Source organism: Muntiacus reevesi, chromosome 14 (assembly GCF_963930625.1).
Source record: "Muntiacus reevesi chromosome 14, mMunRee1.1, whole genome shotgun sequence".
Classification (NCBI taxonomy): domain Eukaryota; kingdom Metazoa; phylum Chordata; class Mammalia; order Artiodactyla; family Cervidae; genus Muntiacus; species Muntiacus reevesi.
In genome coordinates this window covers 28,428,690-28,450,897 of record NC_089262.1, presented here as the reverse complement: position 1 = coordinate 28,450,897, position 22,208 = coordinate 28,428,690, and the positions used below count along the sequence as shown (strand labels likewise).

Here is a 22,208-nt window from a genome sequence, read left to right as displayed (position 1 = left end):
ATATAATATTTTCTTTCTCTTTATATTCTCTGCAGTCTGAAATTCATTTCAGTGTTGTCTTTAAGCCAAGAGTAATTGTGAGGCAGTTTTTTAATTCTTCATGACTGAAGAAGAGCTGCTTTTTTTTTGTAAATAACTTGCATTTTTCTAGCATATAAAGTGGTAAATATATTCTGTTGCTGTTTAGTTGCTAAGTCGTATCTGACTTTTTGTAACCCAATGGACTATAGCCCACCAGGCTCCTCTGTCTATGGGATTTCCCAGGCTAGGATTACTGGAGTAGTTTGCCATTTCCTTCTCCAGGGTAACTTCCTGTCCCAGGGATCGAACCTGAGTCTCCTGCTTGGCAGGTAGATTCTTTACCACTAAGCCACCTGGGAAGCAGAAAATATATTCTGTTATTTGCAATATGGGGAATATAAGATTTTCTTTGTGATCTAATTTGTACAGTTTTTTGTTTTTTGTTTTTTTTTGTACAGTTTTTATAAAAGTGTGGGCACTTTAAAAAATGTGTTCTCAGCATATAATATATACCTCTTAGCTCAACTTCATCAGTTACTTTGTTCTTATCTTCTCTCTTTTCCTTCATATTTTTTTGTCTACTTTATCTGTCCATGGAGTGACAAAGATAAGTTAAAATCTGCTCTTTCTGTTGTGTTTTTTTAGTCTGTACTTTATTATTTTGTTGCAGTAACATTTTGGACATAAAAACACTTAATAATTATATCATTATTGTGAGTTTGAACTTTTTGTCATTCTAAAGGGCATTTAATTAACACTATCTGCCATTAGTTAATAAGCCTTGTCCATTTATTAATATCTAAACTCTAGCCTTTTAAAAAGACAATTATAACTAACACAGTTTTGCTAGTTTCAGGTGTACAACATAGTAATTCCATATTTTAATACATTATGAAATGATTACTGCAGTAAGACCAATTGCTACAATATTGTTGACCATATTCCCTATGTGCACTTATATACCTGTGACTTTCTTATCTAAAAGCTGGAAGCGTAACCTCTAAATTCCCTTCATATATTTCATCTGTACTGCACCCTCCTAAACTCTAGTTTTTATTATTAGCATTTATCTGGTATGTTTCTGGTACTTTTCTATCCTTTGCCATAATTCTTATCCTTTTCTTGTTCTTTTTTATGTGTGAATATGTTTCTCTTCTGATTATTTAGACAATTAGTTGTTGACCTTATAGTTTTGTGTGATATTTTCATTCGTCTGTTTTAACAATTTTAGATAATGTCTATTAACCTTTCATCTATAAAAGCTGAAAAGATGACCACTTCCTCCTACTCCTTGTATCCTCTTTTGGGTTTTTGTTAATATTTTCTTTTTTTCCCATTTGTTTCATTCATTTATTTTAATGTGTCAAAAGCTGTTTCTTGATTTATCTGTTTTACTCAGTGATTGCTGATTCCACTTAGAAAACAGGAAAGTTTACACTTAATGCTTTTTTAAATCTTAAAGGTTTAAAAATAACTACATTTACCTTATGTGTCAATATATTCCCTTTGATTATTTAATGTTCTCTATTTAAATGCTTTGGTGCCAATGCCTAGGGCTTTTACCAGGGTTTCCTCTTCTTATTTCTTGGTTGACTGCATTTTATCATCATGTAGTTTTTATCAAAAAGTGTTTTAAGTTTTTAAAATTTCTTTCATGTTTGAGAATCTTTGCCAATTACCATTAGTTTATTGAAAAATCTATTGTTAGGTTGCAATTTTTTCTCCTCCATTTATTAGTCTTGCTCCATTATCTTTCAGCATTGAGTATTGCTAAATTTAGTTTATGTTAATCACTTAGTCATGGGGTCACAGAGTTGGTGACCCCATGGACTGTAGCCCTCCTAGGTCCTCTGCCCATGGAATTCCGCAGGCAAGAATCCTCAAGTGGTTATCCATTCCCTTCTCCAGGGGATCTTCCCGAACCAGCGATTGAACCTAGGTCTCCTGTGTTTTGTGCAGATTCTTTACCATCTGAGCCACCATAAGCCCAGCCTAATTTTCTTGCCTTTACTTTTTCTGAATTTTGGTAAAAGAATTCTCTTTATCCTTGAATTTCAGTAACTTCACCAAATTATGTCCTGGAATCTGTTGTTAGTGTCATCATTTCATTGAAATCTTTATCTGTATGTTTGACAAATGATTAATATGATCCTCTATTTTCAGGGGCACCAATTACCCTTATGTCGGATTCCCTTTGTCCTATATATTTATTATCTTTGTGATTGTTTTAGTCTTTGTTCTCTTTCCTCTTTTGTCCCCTGTTAACTATTTCTTTGGCAGTAATTTAGTTTTCATGCATGTCCCAATATTTATTATTTATAATTCATTTATTAGTTTTATAGTAATGTTCAGTATGCTTAATTAGCTCTTCAGTCTCCTTTTTCATCTCAACCTTGAGGTTTTAATTTTATTGGTTTTTTTATTTATCAAGTTCTCTATAACTCAAAATGTTGATAGTTGTATCTTCATCCCCTTAAATTAAGATTCTTCCAGAAGAGATTATTTTCTAAATAAATACTATTTTTTAAATGATAAAAATTTGATTCACAGCAAAAAAAAAAAAAAATTTTGATTCACAGCAAAACTGAGCAGAAAGTAGAGACACATACTGTCTATCCTTACACATACAATCTGCCTCTCAATATTTGCACCAGATGCATACATTTATTACAAGCAGTAACTTAACAGTATCTTTAAAAGTCCATCAGTTCAGTTCAGTCTCTCATGTCCTACTGTTTGCAACCCCATGGACTGCAGCACACCAGGCCTCCCTGTCCATCATCAACTCCCAGAGTTTACTCAAAGTCATGTCCATTGAGTCAGTGATGTCATCCAACCATCTCATCCTCTGTCATCCCCTTCTCTTCCCACCTTCAGTCTTTCCCAGGATCAGGGTCTTTTCAAATGAGTCAGTTCTTCACATCAGGTGGCCAAAGTATTGGAGTTTCAGCTTCAACATCAGTCCTTCCAATAAATACCCAGGACTGATTTCCTTTAGGATGGAGTGGTTGAATCTCCTTGCAGTCCAAGGGACTCTCAAAGTCTATAGGAAATAGATTTCACTCTATGTTCCACCCAAATGCAAAGATATCATGCCTGGTTTTAGTTTTTTTCATTTCTTTAGGGCTTAGCATTGTCAGTTCCATTTCCAAGTCATCCTTTCATACTAAAGCACGCCAACAAGAGCTGTCTTTTAGTTTATTCACCCCTTTTAAAATACTTCTTTTTTAAAAAATATATAAAATAAAATACTTCTTTTTCTTCCCCCATGAGCTCTGCTTTGAGGATTGCTTATGGAAAGGAGTAGTGTTTGGCTTTCTTTCTTGCTTATATTCTTTTTTTTTTTTTTTTTTTTTTTTTTTGGTGCCCCATGTAAGGAACTTAGTTCTTTGCCCAGGTATTGAACCCAGGCCCCAGCAATGAAAGCAGTGAGTCCTAACTACAGTACTGCCAGGGAGTTTCCAGACATGGGCTTTCTCTCTTCTGTTCCCTAATTCAGTGTGCTGTGGTAGTCTTTGAGGTAGATTCCCTTGGCACACCTTTAGGCTTCAGGTTTCAAACCCTTGATGGCCTCCTAGAGCCTTTGCCTATGCAGAATTTGCAGAATTTGCTCTGGTTTTTTTTCCTGAAACTCTTTACCATCTCCTTTCAAGAAGAACTTTCTCTTACCTGAATCAGCAGAAGGTTTGGGGTGTGTGAAACCACTTTGGGAAACTTGCATTGAGAGTTCACAGCAATCTTTGATATTAATTTTCCCCTCTTTCTTACTCCTTTGAAAGATCTTATTTTTGTTGTTGTTGTTTTATCTGCATGTTAGTCAAATGTCTATTTGTTATTATAGATAATTAGATGTGGATAATTGGAATTCTACTGTTCCCTACCTGTCTTCCACAAAGAGCCTTCAGACTGATGAATTCTGTTGCTTTTCCTTTCTCTGGTTGGATGAAAGGTGGTTATGTTTAGAAATATTTCTTTGCCTGGGGCTGCCCACAACATGACTTGTTCTTACTCTCTGAGTTGGGAGAGTTCTGGTGAAATTTTTGGGGTTTTTTGCCCACTCTACTGCCAACCCCTTCCCCATTTTCTTCTAAAGAGCCAGTTAGGGAACTGTAAATGGAGAGTTGCCCAAGCCCACTCACTTTCTTAGAAATACTCTTTTCACTGGCCTTTTCCTCCATTTAATTGAGCCCATTTTATATTTGTTTGGGTGGTGATAATGTGCTTCATACATGTTTCTTTAATCATAACCAGGTTTGGGGGGGCAAGAGATCTTGAGATTTGGCTTTGTACTATCACCTTAAGCAGAGAGTAACTTTTCTTCTTGGTTTGCATGAAAGAAATTTGAAGTTCTTGTGAACTTGATCTTCAATTTTGTTTAGCCTTCAGATTACTTTCTTTGAATAAATCTAAGTCCTAACACCTGCCTTTAGTGTTTACCACTACAGTGAGTGCAGCAAATAATATACTGCCTTCAAATTAGTTCTTCTTTTGTCCTAAATCTATAGTGATGAAATAAAAAAAGTATAGGTAAAATTCTCTTGTAAGGTTGATCTGACTTAAGAAATGCTGCATAGAATAGAAACCTTTTAGATTGGCATACCTTTAGAATGGTATACCTGCTGTAAATTGCAGAAAGGCTTTTTTTTTTTTTCCCCAAAAAGTTAATGTTTTAATGTTTACTGTATATTTGATTTTTAAACTGTATATTAAGCTAAGAAATATTTTATGAAAGAGAATGATCTGTCATGGATGAACCTCCAAAACATCATGCTGAGTGAAGGAAGCCAGACACAAAAGGTTACACATTATATGATGGCATTTGTATAATATACCCAGAATAGCAGATCCAGATAGATAGAATGAAGGTTGGCAGTTGCCTGAGGCTTAGAGAGTGAGAGAACGAGGAGAAACTGCATAATGAGCCAGGGGTTTTACTTTGGAGTAATAGAAATGTTTTGAACTAGATAGAGGTGGCTGTTGTTCAACATATTAGTAGGTGTACTAAATGCCACTGAAGTGTTCACTTTAAAATAGTTAACTTTATAGTATGTGAATTTTATCTTTTTTTATTAAAAAAAAAAAAAAGAATTATTTGTGAAATGATGAGATAGTCCCCAAAGAAGAGGCTAAGAGGCCATAATTGTTCTTTTTGCTCATACAGCAGTTAAAATATGTGCTCCACATATATTTTCACATATTTTATTTTTCAAGTGTTAGTTGCTCAGTTGTGTCCAAGTCTTTGCAACCCCATGGACTGTAACTCCCAGGCATGGAATTCTCTAGGCAAGAATACTGGAGTGGGTAGGCATTCCCTTCTCCAAGTGATTTTCCTGACCCAGGGATCAAACCCACTCTCCTGTATTGCAGCCAGGTTGTTTACCATCTGAACCACCTGGGAAGCCCTATTTGTTTGTTTGGAAGAGTGTGTTAGATTTTAGTGATGATGACTTGTAGTGAGAGAGCTCCTGTCTGTCAGTTTTAGAACCAGTGAGGAGATTCTAAATGATAAATGATAGGACACTGACATCACAGGGCAGATAACTCTTTTCACTTGGAGGAATAAGTTACTACTGTTAAAGATGGGAAGGAAGAATATATACCACATGAATGTTTTCCTAAAGCAAATATTGCAATCCTGGATTTCATGTCATTTAACATAATATTTAAGAGAACATTTCTTTTTTAAGTAACTTTTGTCATCAAAATCCTTTGCATTATTGCCTAAATAATCATTTCCCTTGTTTGATTCTGTTTGTCTTTGATGTTGTCCTTTTACTTTTTTTTGTCCTTTTACTTTTGAATGCATGCATTTAAGAGTATATAAACCTCCTAATACTTTTGTTGCTTTCCTAACTGTGGACATCTGCTTGGAGACCAGCCATGTTCCATGGAAAATTAACATTTTTAAATTGCTTACTTCACAGCAAATGATCTCAGAAGGCAGATAGTTGACTTAGTCTTACTGTGATTCAATATATGGACTTCGTGTTTCATAAATACTCATTTCTTTCTGGTTCTTATTTAGTTTCTACCTTAATACATAAGTATAAATTACATATTCCCAGTAGAGGTCAGTCAATAATCAGGTCTTAAAAAAGCATTGAATTACCTATAATATTTTTATATCTTGACATAACTATATTCTGGGACTTCCCAGGTGGTGCTAGTAGTTAAAAAAGCCCACCTGCCAATGCAGGAGACTTAAGAGACTTGGGTTCAGTCCCTGGGTCAGAAAGATCCCCTGGAGGAGGGCATGACAACCCACTCCAATAATCTTGCCTGGAGAATCCCATGGACAGAGGAGCCTGGCAAGCTTCAGTCCTTAGGGTTGCAGAGTTGGACATGACTGAGCAGTTAGTATGCATGCACCTGTATTATAGCTGATTATTGAATATTTGTTTTTCCTTTAACATTCTCTAAAAATACTTATGAATTTGAGGTATTTTTGGAAAGGTCATATTTTAAGACATCAATTTTGTATTTTAGTAACTTGTTAATTAGAACCCTTGATTTCTTTAATTAGCAGGATTATTTTCACATTTCTTTCCAAAATTATTTTGATCATAGATACTTACTAAGTATTTTCTATATGCCAGCCATTTATGCTAGACAAAGGGGTTCCACAAATGACAATTGACAATCCTCATCTTCAAAGATTTCCGTTTTTTGGACATCTTGAAATAATACTTGTCTGGACAGGAAAAGTGTTTAATATACATTCATAGAGTTGCCTAAATAACTGAAGCTGATGCCTTAAATACTAAAATTTTTAAATGAAGACCCTTTAAGGGTCTTGTGTCTTGAACAACTTCCTACGTTCTTCAGTTGAATTAGACTGAACCATCTTAAATTTTTTTGTTGTAATTTACATCTATCATCATTAACACCCGTTTTTCTCACATTTTTTTCAACTTCATGCTTCTAGCTGTCATTTTTTTTATATATAGCTTTCTATCTGTACTCTCTCTTCAGATTCGTATCTCTCTTACAACTTATTCCTAATTTGTTTGGAACTAAAACTCCACATATCCAATCTTTAAGAATTATTCTTACTTAAAAGATCTGAGTAATGGCCTTGGGGTGAGTAGGTGGATGTAGTTTTTACCTCTAATTAAATCTATGAGTTTTTTAAGTACACAACTAAAAATGGGTCCTCAGTGTTTTAAACTTCATTATCATTGTAAGGGTTTCATTCTAGTTTCAGTCTGTTTAGTTTCTTTAAATTGTTATTGGTGATTTTATTTAAAGTTTGAGTAAAAGCTGCAACGTGGATAAACCTTAAACATAATGCTAAGTAAAAGAAACCAGACACAAAAAGTGACATATTACATGGTTCCATTTGTATAAAATATTTAGAAAATGCAAATCTATAGAAATAGAAAGTGGCTTATTGGTTGCCAGGAGCTGAAGGAAAGAGAATAGAGAGTAGCTACTAGTAGGTATGGCGTTTCTTTGGGGTGATGAAATGTTCTGGAATTAGAGAATGGTTATGGTTGAACAACTTTCTAAATGTACTAAAACCCACTGAATTGTACATTTTATCTTAATTTTTAAAATCTAAATGGAAGCAGATTTTTCTAGTAAACTCTTCAAAACACTTTCTGGACCTAAATCCATACTTCTTTCTTTTATTCATTGGTTTTAACTGATTTTGAGTCTCAAGTGTAATTTACAGTGAAAGTATAATTTATATTTTCTTTAAGGATAATAGAAGTACAGTTGTATATTAAATGAAAATTTAGATAATTGTTCATGAAGAAAAAATACAAGTCTTCTTTACTTGGTAGAGTATGGTCTTGCTATAACTCTTCAGTATTATCAGTGTGTCGGCATTAAGGAATAAATATATGTGAGTCCTAAATATCTAAAGAATTTTAAGGACTGTCATATTTTAATAGGAAAGGATAGCAGTAACTGAAAATCCCAAACAAAAAACCCATTAATCTATTTTTCTTCATTAAGCACAAATTACAAAATAATTTTTAAGATATATATTGCCTTATTTTGTTTTCATTACTTATTTTTAATTTTATATTACATGTAATTTTTTTTACATGTAATTTTTATTTTCTGATTTTGTGACTTATTCAGTGTGATTTTTTTCAATCTTTAAAATTTTCTTTGTTAATAATTTTACTTATTTTTGGCCCTACTGGATCTTCATTGCTGTGCAGACTTTGCTGTAGTTGAGGCGAGCGGAGGCTTCTCTGCACTTCTGACACACAGGCTTCTCCTTGGAATGGCTTCTCCTCTTGCGGAGCACAGGCTCCAGGGCACTCAGGCCTCAGCAGTTGTGGCACATGGGCTCAGCGGTTGCAGCTCCCAGACTCTAGAGCACAGTCTCAATAGCATGGCACACGGGCTTAGTTGCTCTGCAGCATGAGGGATCCTCGGACCAGGGATCAAACCCATGTTCCCTCCATTGGCAGGCAGGTTCTTCACCACTGAGCAATCAGGGAAGCCCCAGTCTCTAAAAGTTTTAATGATAGTTTCATAAGTATTTTGTCATTCTGAAAATGAATAATTCCTTTGGGCTGTAAGCTGTCAAACACATTTTTATGTTTTTGTTTTTAGGCGATGGAGTTACTAGTAGAGAAAGCAATCAGTAGTGCTTCTAGTCCTCAAAGCCCTGGAGATGCTCTGAGAAGAGTTTTTGAGTGCATTTCTTCAGGGATTATTCTTAAAGGTAAGTTTTACTTCATTTTTAATAAACATTTAAAATATCTGTGTGTTTGATGGTTGAATGAGAATTACTCACTCTTCTACAAATGGATGATGATGATACTTTATTCTGCCTATGGTGATTGCTGTAGGTAGTCCTGGACTTCTGGATCCTTGTGAGAAGGATCCCTTTGATACCTTGGCGACAATGACTGACCAGCAGCGTGAAGACATCACATCCAGTGCACAGGTACCGTTGTGTTCCTAATCCCAGGGCTTTGTTTTATCACTTCCCTTACAGTTTTGGTTTTTTTATAGTTGTCCTCTAGAAGAAATTACCGTGTAGTATTCATTATTCTGCTTCTTTAGTAAGTAAGCTCTTAGGATATAATTTAAACTAAATTTCATTAATCTTCCAATTTTATTATTTTAACTGTGTGTGTCCTCTATAAATATAAAAATACTGCAGTATTTTCAGTATCGTTAAATCAAGTTGTTGTATTATATGTCAGGATCAGTAGAGTAACTATTCATGTCTTCTGGGTATACAAAAGTGATGTGCTGTTTGGTTTATGGAAATTTTTGTTACGACTTAGCCTTTCCTGCCACTGAAAAGGCCAGCTAATATAGTAATTAAAAGTGTGGGCTCTGAAGTCTAGACTCCTGAGTTTAAATATCAGCTCTGCATCTCTTCTATGAGGGATAAGAGCAGTATCTGTCTCGAAGAGAATTGTTGGGAAGATTAAATTAATTAAATCTTTCAGTCAGTCTAAAACTTCTACAGCTTTCCTTTTTTGACTCCAGAAGTGTGCTAAGAGGAGAAATGGCTACCAACTATAAACAATAACAATCTAGTCTAAAGCAGTTGCACTTTTGGGACTTCAAATTCTGTTCTGTTGTCTCTTCTGGCAAGAATAATTTGGAAGAGGTCAGGATTAAAATAAATTGTTAGGTTAAACAATTTAGGAAGAGTCAATGATAATAATACATTACGAATATCTTACAGACTCACAAGATTTCCAGTTTGTGTGTATTAAGCAAGGTTTGTTTTAATTTCTTTGGGTTTAATTTTCTAGGGAAGATGACAATTTACCCTAAGTGGCTTTTTTCTTCCTTGGTACTTAAATGATTTTTTAGGGTAAGAAGCAGGGCATTTGAAAACCAATAAGAGAATTCTTAGTTGGAAGGAAGGAAACCTTTAATGTGACTTTGAAGAAAGTGGTCTGATTTTAGGAGGTAGTTAGAAATGGCCTTGTTAAAAGTAAAGAAGTGAAAAGTGTTAAAAGTCAGTGGAGAAAAGGGAACCTCATACACTGTTGATGGGAATGTAAGTTGGTGCAGCCACTGTGGAGAACAGTAAGGACGTTTCTCAGAAAAACTAGAGCTACATGACCCAACAGTTTCTCCTAGGTGTATGGCCAGAAAACAAAACAAAAAACTTTAATTTGAAAAGATATACATACCCCAGTATTCACAGTAGCATTATTTACAGTGCCAAGATAAGGAAGCAACCTTAGTAACCATCAGCAGATGAATGGATAAAGAAGATATGGTATATATACAATGGAATACTACTCAGCCATAAAAAAAGAATAGAATTTTTGCTATTCCCAATAATGTGGATAGACTTGGAGGGCATTGTGCTAAGTGAAGTAAGTCAGAGAAAGACAGATGCTGTGTATCACTTATGCTAAGTCACTTAAATTGTGTCTGACTCTTTGCAACCCCCTCCCAGGCTCCTCTGTCCATGGGATTCTCCAGGCAAGAATACTGTAATAGGTTGCCATGCCCTTCTCCAGGGTATCTTCCCAACCCAGGGATCGAACCCACATCTCTTTATGTCTCCTGCATTGGCAAGCAGGTTCTTTACCACTCGTACCAGCTAGGAAGCCCATCACTTTTATATGAAATGTAGAAAATACAGCAAACTAGTGAATATAACAAAAAAATGAAGCAGACACACAGAACAAACTAGTGGTTACCATTGGGGAGAGGGAAGTAGGGAGGAGCAGTATTGGGGTAGGGAATTAAAAGGTACAAACGTTGCATATAAAATAAGCTATAAGAATATATTTACAGCATAGGAAAATAGTACATTAATAATAACTAAATTGTGTATAACCTTTAAAAATTATGAGTCACTGTATTGGGCACCAGTTAATTATTTAATAATTGTACATTAACTATACTTTGATAAATAAAAGTGAGGAAGTTACATATACTGCATCATTCCATCTTTATAACATTTGTGAACTAACAGAACAGATTAGTGATTCCTCGGAGTTAGGGATAGGGGTGAGGATAGATGTGGCTAGTGAGAGTTTTGTGGTAATAGTTTAGTACCTTGCAATGGTGATTAATGCAAACCTACACATGTGGTAAAGTTACATAGAGCTGTATACATCACACATAAACCAAGTGTGTGTATAACTGGTGAAATCTGAATAAGCTCTATGGATTGTACCTAGGTCAATTTCAGTTTCTTTTTTGGTGGGCCATAGTGCCCATATTAATAATTCATTTTTTCCTTTGTCTGGGACTTTTCTTCTTTTCCTTCCATAATATTTACCTTTGATTTTGTATCTGTATTCTCTAGTGATCTTTTTCGAGTTGCTTCTGCAAGATGTAGCTTTTGTCATTTATTCAGATGTCTTCCTGTAGGTGTCCAATAGAGCAGCATATCTTTAAAAAGGCACATTTGTAAGGTTATCTTCCTTCTCAAAAAAGAATTAAGTAAACCTTACATCTTCTTTGATGTTGTTTTTAAAAATTCCAAGATGACTTTGTATGGGAATAATTTCAGTACCCTCAAATTTCATTTGCTTTTAAATAATTTCCAATTATACATTAGAAATGTCTCTTGTTAGAATTTGAAGTACATGCAAATCACATGCAGAATAAGATCTTACAGAGTGCTCACTTCAGCCTCAGATGCTACTGTAGTTTTCCTTACTGAAGTAGTCTTCTGTTTAGAAACTCCTAATATGAGAATAGGCTGGGGATCAGTATCAATATTTCTGTAGTAAAAGTGTGTTACTATTCATTATTATGCATCAGATATCTTTGGATATTTTCTTTAAATGTAGATGAAAACCTTATTCTGTTTATCTTTGGGAAATACCTTTAAGTAGCTCTAAATAAATACTATCCTGTTATGATAAATAATCCCTAGTTTCACCTCATAAATAGTAGCATTTTGCATAATTTCCAGAAAGTGGAAACATCCCAAGTGTCCATCAATTGATGGATGGGTAGATAAACAGATGTGATATATTCATACAGTGGAAAATTAGCCATTAAAAGGAATGAAGTGCTGATACGTACAAGGTAGATGAATCTTGAAAACCTTATGCTAAGTGGAAGAAGTCAGACACAAAAAGTCATATTGTATGATTTTGTTTATATGAAATGTCTATAGTAGGCAAATCTACCAAGTTACAAAAGTAGATTAATAGTTGCAAGGGCCTCAGGGTAAAGGGATTGAGGAATGACTGCTGTTGGGCCATGGGGTTTTGGGGTGAAGGGAGGGTGAGACATTAGGAAGGTGATGAAAATGTTCTGGGATTAGAGAGTAGTTAATGTTGAAAAATTGTAAGTATACTGAAAAAAAAAGCAACAACTGAATTGTATACTTAAAAAAAACAAATCTTATATGGAATTACATCTCAGGAAGTAGTCTATACAGTTATATTGAAGGTTTAACCACATAGTGAAAGTTGCCTTTTAATCAAATGACTGTAGAATCTCCTTAAATATTTCTCAGAATATTGGGAAACTATGTCTCAAAATATCCTATGACACATGAGGTCTTGTTACATTGATGCCTAATGTATTCCTATATATATATATATATAGCCACAATAGTGAAAAATTTTTTTTTTTAGTTCACGAAGTAACAAGTTGAAGAAGTATAATCCTCATTTTGTAAAGCTAGGGAGGTGTGTGTTCGGAGGCACATGTGCCTGAAGATGAGCACATGGACGTCCATAGGAAAAGTTGCAAGATATGTGAATATGAACCAAAGAGAGGTTCATTTGATGAGTGAGATGCTTTTTTTTTTTTTTGCTGTATACTGTCTTAGGATTTTTTTAATGAGCATAATCATTTTGTTAAATATTTTTTAACTTACATTTAAAAAAAAAAAATAGCACGCACACAGAAAAACCTGAAAATAAAAACTTCAGAACATACAGAGTCTTTCATTTGTGAACCTTAATATTGTTTAAGGTGTTTCTTTCATTAAACATGCTTTTTTATATTGTTATGTGGGGCTGTAAACCTAATAAGAATTAATATTAGTTCTTTAATTTGACTAAATTTTCTTTTTGTTGCAGTTTGCATTGCGACTCCTTGCATTCCGCCAGATACACAAAGTTCTAGGCATGGATCCACTACCACAGATGAACCAGCGTTTTAACATCCACAACAACAGAAAACGAAGAAGGGATAGTGATGGAGTTGATGGATTTGAAGCTGAGGGGAAAAAAGACAAAAAAGATTATGATAACTTTTAAAAAGTTTCTGTAAATCTACAGTGTTAAAAAACAACAGGTGCCCATTCGTTGGCTGTTTTTCATTCATAATGATGTCTACTTTGAAAAAATTATCGAGAATTTAAAGAATTTCATGGAAGAACCAAGTTTTTCTATGATACTAAAATCTTAATGTACAGTGTTAGGTATTATATGAATGGAAAGACACCCCCCACCACCAAAATTGTGCTCCAACTTGGGGAATTACAATGGTTCTGATTTTTTTCCCATTATTCTGGTTTTATTTACTGATTGCCCTAGCTCCCCCTATATTTGTTTCTTTTATTAACTAGTCCTATTAAATCTTTACTGTATTTAATGCAGTATTTGTGCTTCAGTTACTATGTGTATTTTGATACTTTTATTTAGAGTTTTGTTTGCTGTTTGATACTAGTTGTTACTTTGTGTTACAGATATCCTTTACGCCTTCTTGATATTTTACAGCAGTACGTTTTTTTGTAACGTGAGACTGCAGAATTTTTTTCGTTTTGTTTTTCTTTATGTGATGGATTACAACACAAAAAGTTATCCTGCCATTTAAGTGCTCAGAACTAAATGTTTCTGCAGATCTTGTGGCATTTGTCTCTCTAGTGTGATATATAAAGGTGTAATTAAGACAGATTTCTGTTAATCTAATCAAGTTTGCTGTTAGTTGTGTATTAGCAGTATAAAAGCTAATATATAATATATGGTCTTGCAACAGTTTTAAAGCCTCTGCATAATTGATATTAAAAATGCATGACATTTTTGTTTTTAATAGACTTTTAAAATTATAATTTTAGGTTTGACACGTAGATCTTTGTACAGTTGACTTTTTGACATAGCAAGGCCAAAAATAACTTTCTGAATATTTTTTTCTTCTGCATAAGTGGAAAGGGCATTTTTCATATATAAGTGGGCTAACCAATATTTTCAAAAAACTTTATCATTGTGCAACTAACAACAGTAACTAGCCCTTAATTATGAAGACAGTTCCTTATTGGTGTGTGTGTGAGATTACTCTAGCAACTATTACAGTATAACACAGTTGAATGATCCCTACCCCTGCCCCTACACCCCATCACCCAGATAATTTACAGTTCTATTAACAGTGAGGTTGATAAAGTATTACTGAAAAAAAATTAAGATTATCTAAGAAAAAAAACAGAAAATTATTTGGTGTGGCCATCTTACATGCTTATGTGTCCTACAAAAAGCTAAATATTATAGCAGTGGTGTAATGAAAAGTTACATCTTACTGTTAATATATGTATGCTCTGGTATACAGATGTCATTTTGTTGTCACAGCACTACAGTGAAATACACAAATAAAAACTTAAATTCATATAATGGCTTAAATGTATTATATGTTAGAATTGACATAAGTACTTCTGCTTTGAAATTACTTAGTGTTTCAGTAAAACCATATTCAAATTTATTGGTTACTTAGATCTTGTTATTCCTGACAGATGAGCACATAATTTCCAGAATTATGGGCACGTAATTTCCAGAAGACTGTATAATTCAGTACCATATTGGTTCGGTTTCTTTCCTGGGCACAGTCTTCCCCCAGACTCTTAGAGGAACAAGAAACTTGGGCTTTTCTTCCGAATTTGTGATATACTATCTTTGTATCTTGGGCAACTGTCTTTTTTTTTTTCCCCCATCTTTCCAGGTCTCATTTTACTCTTGAATACTTAGTCACCCAGTGAAAATTTTGGAATTATGTTTCTCACAGTTCTCTTACTTAGAAGAGAAGGAAAAAACTGATACTTATCATGCACTAATGATAATTATCATGCTAGATCTTTCATGTGATTTCTTGTTTAAAACTATCATAACAATAAGTGAAGGTACTGTATTACTTATTTTCCTGATGAGGAAACTGAAGCCCAGAGTGGCTAACCAAAGCTAGTACATTAATTTAGTAACAGAGTTGAAATTGATAGATATCGAAAGTTTATTCTCTGCACAGTTGAGTCTGCTCCTTTCATCTTGCAGTTAATTATCTTCTAAAAATGTTTTCAACCCAAATTCCCAATTTTTGCATTTAGTTTTGGGTGTCTTTGTCTAGATACACAAGTGATACCAGTTAAATTTTTTTAAGTATTTTTTTCATTATTATTTATTTTTTGCATGGCTTAATTGTTTTCATAGCTCTAGCTAGATCTGCATTAACTATCTTATATGAAATAAGGCTGACTTCAGTATCTGTTAGTATCTTTTCTTCTGCTTTGACAATTTTTAAAACTGTAAACACTAGTCAAGCATTGGTTCTTACCATGCCTAATGCATTCTTGAACCAGTTGTTTTGGCAGCTGATATATTCTCTGCATCTCAGACTAGCTCTCCCTGTTATTACAATGCATGCTTATGTTCCAGTAATGATAACCCAGATAAACTGATTTCTCTCACCCATTCCCTAGTTATGTGATAGACATTCCAAATTAGATTTCTGTCTTCACCACTATTGTTTCTTTGATGTCTTTGAATAAGTTGGTATCAAAAATGCAAACTTGCTATAAGAGAGGCTCTCTGATTTTTTTGTTAATGGTATTTAAGTCTTTTTTTTCCCCTGCTTATTGACAAAAGAGCATAAGTCTTTTGTATGGTCATGCTGTTACATTGTCAGTGTAAGTTGTGAATTTAAGTTATAAATAGTTACTTTTTTTTTTTCTTTTTACTGAATTTGGCAGAGTTAAACTTTTCCCAATAAAGGGCAAATTTTATAGTGTCGTAGATAATAAAGCAGTGATCTCAGATTTGTTCATGAGAGTCATCTGGGGACTATTCTAAACATTAACATTTCCAGGCCCTACTTCCAAAGATTCTGACTGAGGAGGGCCAGAATAAGCCTGAGAACGTGCATTTTAAGAGGACTTTCTCTTAGTTATTTGTTTGAACAGATTGTTCATAACATGTTGTAAAGGTCAAAAAGTGTAAAGGAGTATACAGCATAAAATAAAATATCTTCTGCCTCCCCTTGTTTTCCAATTACATGGCTCCCCTTTCTAGAGGCATGTTAAGCCATTTGTATATTCACACATGGTCTGTACACTTAGGTGTGTGCTCCACTTGTCTCTGTACAGATAGTTGCATGTTGTGTACATTGCTCTGCACTTTACTTTTTCTCATTTAGTGTATCCTGGAGTCTTGGAGATTGTTCTGTGTAAGTACACATAGGGAAACTGCATCTTTAACAAGTACTATAGGACCATCTCCAAGTAATGCTTTTCTTCAGCTACAGGTGATTGTGATGCAGGTTATACGTGGATCATGCTTTAATAAGCATGCTTTACAGTTTAAGTTATTTAAATTCAATATCAAAGATGTTTTATGACATAGCAATAAGTTAACTAATATTTAGCAAATCATAGTATCCCTATTCTGTAAACAATTTTATTGATTAGTCATCATCTAAGTAATTTTAGTCCTTTATCTTGCTTAGTGTAATAATATTAGATGTAAAAACTGAAAATAGGAAACATAGCTAACTTAAAAGCTTGAGTCGTTTTTCTGAACAATTCTTAATCTGGTTCCTTGGTAAATATAAAGCTACTCTATTCACTCTATCCTAACATGGTCCCAAGTAAATACATGGCACTAGAGACCAAGGGTCTTCAGTTTAGAAAGGAGTGATCAGTTAGTAACCTCATGTGAAATATTCTTAAAAATCAAGTAATCTGTTGAATGAAAGTATGAAAAGGCAGTTAAGTCTGATCCCAAGTAATTAATCATTCTTAAAATACACAAATATTAGCTGAGAAGTAGAAAGGGAAACAACAGAGGACATAACCTAGGGCTTGGATCAGTGTGGACCCTATATTAAATAAATACAGGATAATGCAGTATGACAGGTTCTTGATGAGAAAAAGTCCAGGGTGTTGTAATTTACCTTGAGCTTTGCCATAAGCTATTTAAAGGGAAGTTATATCTCAGTGCATTATAATGTAGCCAGAAACAGAAGGTCTGCCTTTTACTAATGCACAATGTGGAGGGCTGGAAGGAAGTTAAAGCCTGCATTACTGGGACTTGCCTGGTGGTCCAGTGGCTAAGACTCCATGCTCCAAATGCAGGGGGGCATGGGTTCAATTCCTGGTGAGGGAACTAGATCCCACATAAAGAGTTTACACGCCACAACTAAGACCTGGCACAACCAGTAAATATAAAATTTTTAAAAAACCTGCATTACCAATCACAACTAATTTTACTGAGATAGTTCTGCAATCCTTTATAGGCAAGATTCTCTGTACATGGGTCTGCCACAGATCCTACTTCACGAAGCTTACATTCTAAACACATGACGACTGTGGAGAAAATTAAACTGCAACTTAGAGAGTTGGAGGACAGAGAATCACAAACAACTTCCAGAAAATCCTGTGCAGTCCAACTAACTAGGGTGCCCACACTCCTTGGAGCTCAAGGCAGGCCAACTTGCCTCCAATTTTGATGTGTGAATAAGTCACTCCAGAATCTGGTTAAAATGCAGATTCTGATTCTCTTGACTGGGAGGAGTCTGCAGGACTGTTCCCAGAGATGCTAAGGCTGCCCAGATGGAGGCCCATACTTGAGGTGGGAGGTGCCAGACTAAATATAAGATGAAGCCTCAGGGGACACAACACAATTGCTTGATGGTAACTTTTTGGATGTTATTAAATAGATAGGGAATATATATGTGTAATTGGATAATGTGCTCTGGGCATTAATTTTAATGTGGTACTCAGAGTGACCAAGATAGTGAATTTGTTCAAAATTATTGTGTGTATTTGGAACCACAGAAGAGGGATAAAAGATGACATGGAGAGAGAATGGATTCTAAGTACCATCTGATATGAATACCTACAGAGGAAAAAGTTGAAATGGCTTTTTAAAAGCAACTGCAACAATAAAATGGATAGGATCACTTGCAAAGAAGTTGTTGACCATGTTCAAAATTAACCACCTTTCTCAATATCAAAAAAAATCCAAAAAAAATGAGTGGAAGATCTAAGTAGATACTTCTCCAAAGAAGACACACAGATGGCTGAAAAGCACTTGAATAGATGCTCAACATCACTAATTAGAGAAATGGGAAATCAAAACTACCATGAGGTATCACCTAACACCAGTCCAAATGACCATCAAATCCACTCACAAGTAAGTGCTGGAAAGTACAGAAGAAAGGGAACCCTCCTACACTGTTGATGCAAATATAAATTGACAGAGCCACTGTGGAGGTTTCTTAAATAAAACTAAAGTAGAACTATCATATGACCCAGTAATCCCACTCCAGGGCACATACCCAGAGAAAACTGAAACTCAAACATAAACATACACTTCAGTGTTCCCTGCAGCACTGTTTACAGTAGCCAAGACATCGGAGCACCCTAAATGTCCATGACACAGGGATGAATAAAGATGTTCATACATACCATGGAGTATTACTCGGCCATTACAAAGAATAAAATAATGCCACTTGCAGCAACATGGATGGACCTAGAGATTGCCATGTTGAATGAAGAAAGTTGAGAAATAAGACATCCCTTATATGTGCAATCTAAAAAAATGATACAAATGAATTTATCTACAACAGACTCAGAGAAGAAACTTATGGTTGCCAGCAGAAGAATAATGGGGAGAAGGGATAATTAGGGAGCTTGGGATCAACGTGTACATGCTGCTGTATTTAAAATGAATAACCAGGTCAGTTCCCTCTCAGCCTCCGCCGCCGCCGCCCCTCTGCCAGCGCTCCGGCGCCACCTCGGGCCGGCGGTCCTCCGCGGGAGGGAGCGAGGCGGCGGGCGGCCGGGCGAGCGGCTGACGGGGGCGGCGGGGCGGCCGGCGGGTCCTGCAGCGCTCGGCGGCGGCGCGTTGTCTCCATGGGGTCGGCCCCCCGCGCCCCTGCGCTCTGAGGTGGACAGCAGATTGTGTGTTTATCAAAGATTTCCACTGCTGCACAGAGAGCACACACATCTTCAGTGGACTTGGAATTCCTGGAAAATTGCCTTTGTGAAAAGTGGGCATAATCCCTTTAAATTCCATCTCTTAAGTTTTCTATTTTGTTGTGTCTCAAAAAGACATCAAGAAACCATGAACAGCTTTAGTAATGAAGAGTTTGACTGCCATTTCTTGGATGAAGGCTTTACTGCCAAGGACATTCTGGACCAAAAAATTAATGAAGTTTCTTCTTCTGATGATAAGGATGCCTTCTATGTTGCGGACCTGGGAGACATTCTGAAGAAACATCTGAGATGGTTGAAAGCTCTTCCTCGGGTCACCCCCTTTTATGCAGTCAAATGCAATGATAGCAGAACCATAGTGAAGACACTCGCTGCCATTGGGACAGGATTTGACTGTGCCAGCAAGACTGAAATACAGTTGGTGCAGAGTCTTGGGGTGCCCCCAGAGAGGATTATCTATGCCAATCCGTGTAAACAAGTGTCTCAGATTAAGTATGCCGCCAATAACGGAGTCCAGATGATGACTTTTGATAGTGAAGTCGAGCTGATGAAAGTTGCCAGGGCACATCCAAAGGCCAAGTTGGTTTTGCGTATCGCCACTGATGATTCCAAAGCAGTCTGTCGCCTCAGTGTCAAATTTGGTGCCACGCTTAAAACCAGCAGGCTTCTTTTGGAACGGGCGAAAGAGCTAGATATTGATGTCATTGGTGTCAGCTTCCACGTGGGAAGTGGCTGTACTGATCCTGAGACCTTTGTGCAGGCCATCTCTGATGCCCGCTGTGTCTTTGACATGGGCGCTGAGGTTGGTTTCAACATGTATCTGCTTGATATTGGTGGTGGCTTTCCTGGATCCGAGGATGTAAAGCTTAAATTCGAAGAGATCACCAGTGTAATCAACCCAGCATTGGACAAGTATTTTCCATCAGACTCTGAAGTGAGCATCATAGCTGAGCCAGGCAGATACTATGTTGCATCAGCTTTCACACTCGCAGTTAATATTATTGCCAAAAAACTTGTATTAAAGGAACAGACAGGCTCTGATGATGAAGAGGAGTCAAGTGAACGGACATTTATGTATTACGTGAACGATGGAGTATATGGATCATTCAACTGCATCCTTTACGATCACGCACACGTGAAGCCTCTTCTGCAGAAGAGACCCAAACCAGACGAGAAGTATTATTCATCCAGCATCTGGGGACCCACCTGTGACGGCCTGGACCGAATTGTTGAGCGCTGTAACCTGCCCGAGATGCATGTGGGCGATTGGATGCTCTTTGAGAACATGGGTGCTTACACTGTCGCTGCTGCTTCTACCTTCAATGGATTCCAGAGACCCACCATCTACTACGTGATGTCAGGGCCAACGTGGCAACTGATGCAGCAGATCCGGACCCAGGACTTCCTGCCCGGAGTAGAGGAGCCAGACGTTGGTCCTCTGCCCGTGTCCTGTGCCCAGGAGAGCGGCATGAAGCGGCACTCGGCAGCCTGCGCTTCCACGCGTATTAACGTGTAGATACCACTCTTATAGCTGTTAACTGCGAGTTTAGCTTGATTTAAGGGTTTGGGGGGGACCATTTAACTTAATTACTGCTAGTTCTGAGATGTCTATGTGAGTAGGGTTGGCACAGGTGCACCAATGTGGAAGACTGGGAGATGGGGTCACACTTATCTGTGTTCCTATGGAAACTATTTGAATATTTGTTTTATATGGATTTTTATTCACTTTTCAAACATGCTACTAAAGGCTTCAACTGCTGAGCAAGCGTTTGTGGCTTGTGTATCAGCAGGATGGGCCAGAAGCTTAGTGTTGTGACCGGTTTTAACAAAAAGGAATAAAGGATCTTGACATAAAAAAAAAAAAATAAAATAAAAATAAAAAAATAAAATGAATAACCAACAAGGACCTACTGTGTAGCACAGAGAACTCTTGCTCAATATTATGTGGCATCCTGGATTAGAGGGGAGTTTAGAGGAGAATGGATACATACATGTTTCGTTGAGTCCCTTCGCTGTCCACCCGAAACTATCATAAGGTTAATAGGCTATACTTCAATATAAAATTAAAAGTTTTTTAAAAATTCTTGGCATTAGGTATAAAAACATCTTTTCCGAGTTTAAAATGGTATTACACTGTTGGTCCATGTACTGGGGTCTCCTGCATTCCAAGCGGATTCTTTACCAACTGAGCTATCAGGGAAGCCCTATGCACCTAGTAAAGATCAATTGAATAGAACTCAAAATGATCAATGTTCTTAAAGGTGATAATTATTTCATGGCAGTCAAAATACAAATATGAATAATATTTTAGAAAAAAGTGGGTGCTTGTTTTTCTACACCTCAACTTTTCCCTTTTGTCGTGGGTCATTTCCTTCTTCCCTTTGAACATTCCTTCTCTGCTTCTGCAACTTCTGAGTACAATCAACCCCTGGCGGCATGGGTTTGAACCGCACTAGTGTACTTGCATGTGGATTTCTTTCAATGGTAAATACAGCAGCACTGCACAATATGCAGATACAGAGAAACCGAGCATATGGAAGACCTTCTATAAGTTAGGCAAATTTTCCACTGCAGAGGACTGACTGACTGGGCCCCCACCCTTACATTGTTCAAGGGTCAGCTGTGGTACTTTCCATGGTTCTATCATCAGCATCTTCTGTATACAGAATACAGCATCTTCAATATACATGATATTGACCTCATCCATCTTTCAAGTTTCAGATACTCCTTTTGTTAAATTTATTTCCAAATCCTTTCTTTCTAGCCAGTCTCCAGTCTTGCTTTTTTATTTCCTGTCTCCAGTTTCTACACTGTTCAACCTACAACCCCCAGGATACTCTTCCTAAAGCATCCATTTGATCACTGCTACTCAAAACACCTTCAAGCAACTCCACATCACTGTGCTAATATGGTATATGTGGTTTCATCTTCAGGACATCACTAGGTGGTAGATATTCATCAACACGTGAATCAACCAGGGATTGAGATGACGTAACATGCTGTTGCTATAATAATGATCATTTGAATATCTCTTCTCGAATGTGTCAGAGCATCAGAAATCTGCCTCCCTGAAAAG

The 22,208-nt window shown here is 36.2% G+C and overlaps 1 protein-coding gene and 1 pseudogene across 3 annotated transcripts in view; both read left to right on the top strand.

The window, feature by feature from the left end:
* The window catches only part of ZFR (zinc finger RNA binding protein), an 81,110-nt gene extending 66,567 nt beyond the window's left edge, over window positions 1–14,543 (top strand). For 2 of the 3 annotated variants that reach the window (XM_065905177.1, XM_065905176.1), the window contains 3 exons: window positions 8,596–8,707; window positions 8,835–8,932; window positions 13,017–14,543. In XM_065905177.1, the coding sequence (XP_065761249.1) occupies window positions 8,596–8,707; window positions 8,835–8,932; window positions 13,017–13,196 (390 nt within the window). In that variant the 3' untranslated portion in view covers window positions 13,197–14,543. Of the gene's footprint in view, window positions 1–8,595; window positions 8,708–8,834; window positions 8,933–13,016 lie in introns of those variants that run through there. The other variant, XR_010658980.1, reaches the window with a different exon arrangement.
* A 4,344-nt stretch (window positions 14,544–18,887) lies between these two features.
* Window positions 18,888–21,003, top strand: LOC136146639 (ornithine decarboxylase pseudogene; annotated as a pseudogene).
* The last annotated feature ends 1,205 nt before the right edge of the window (window positions 21,004–22,208 follow it).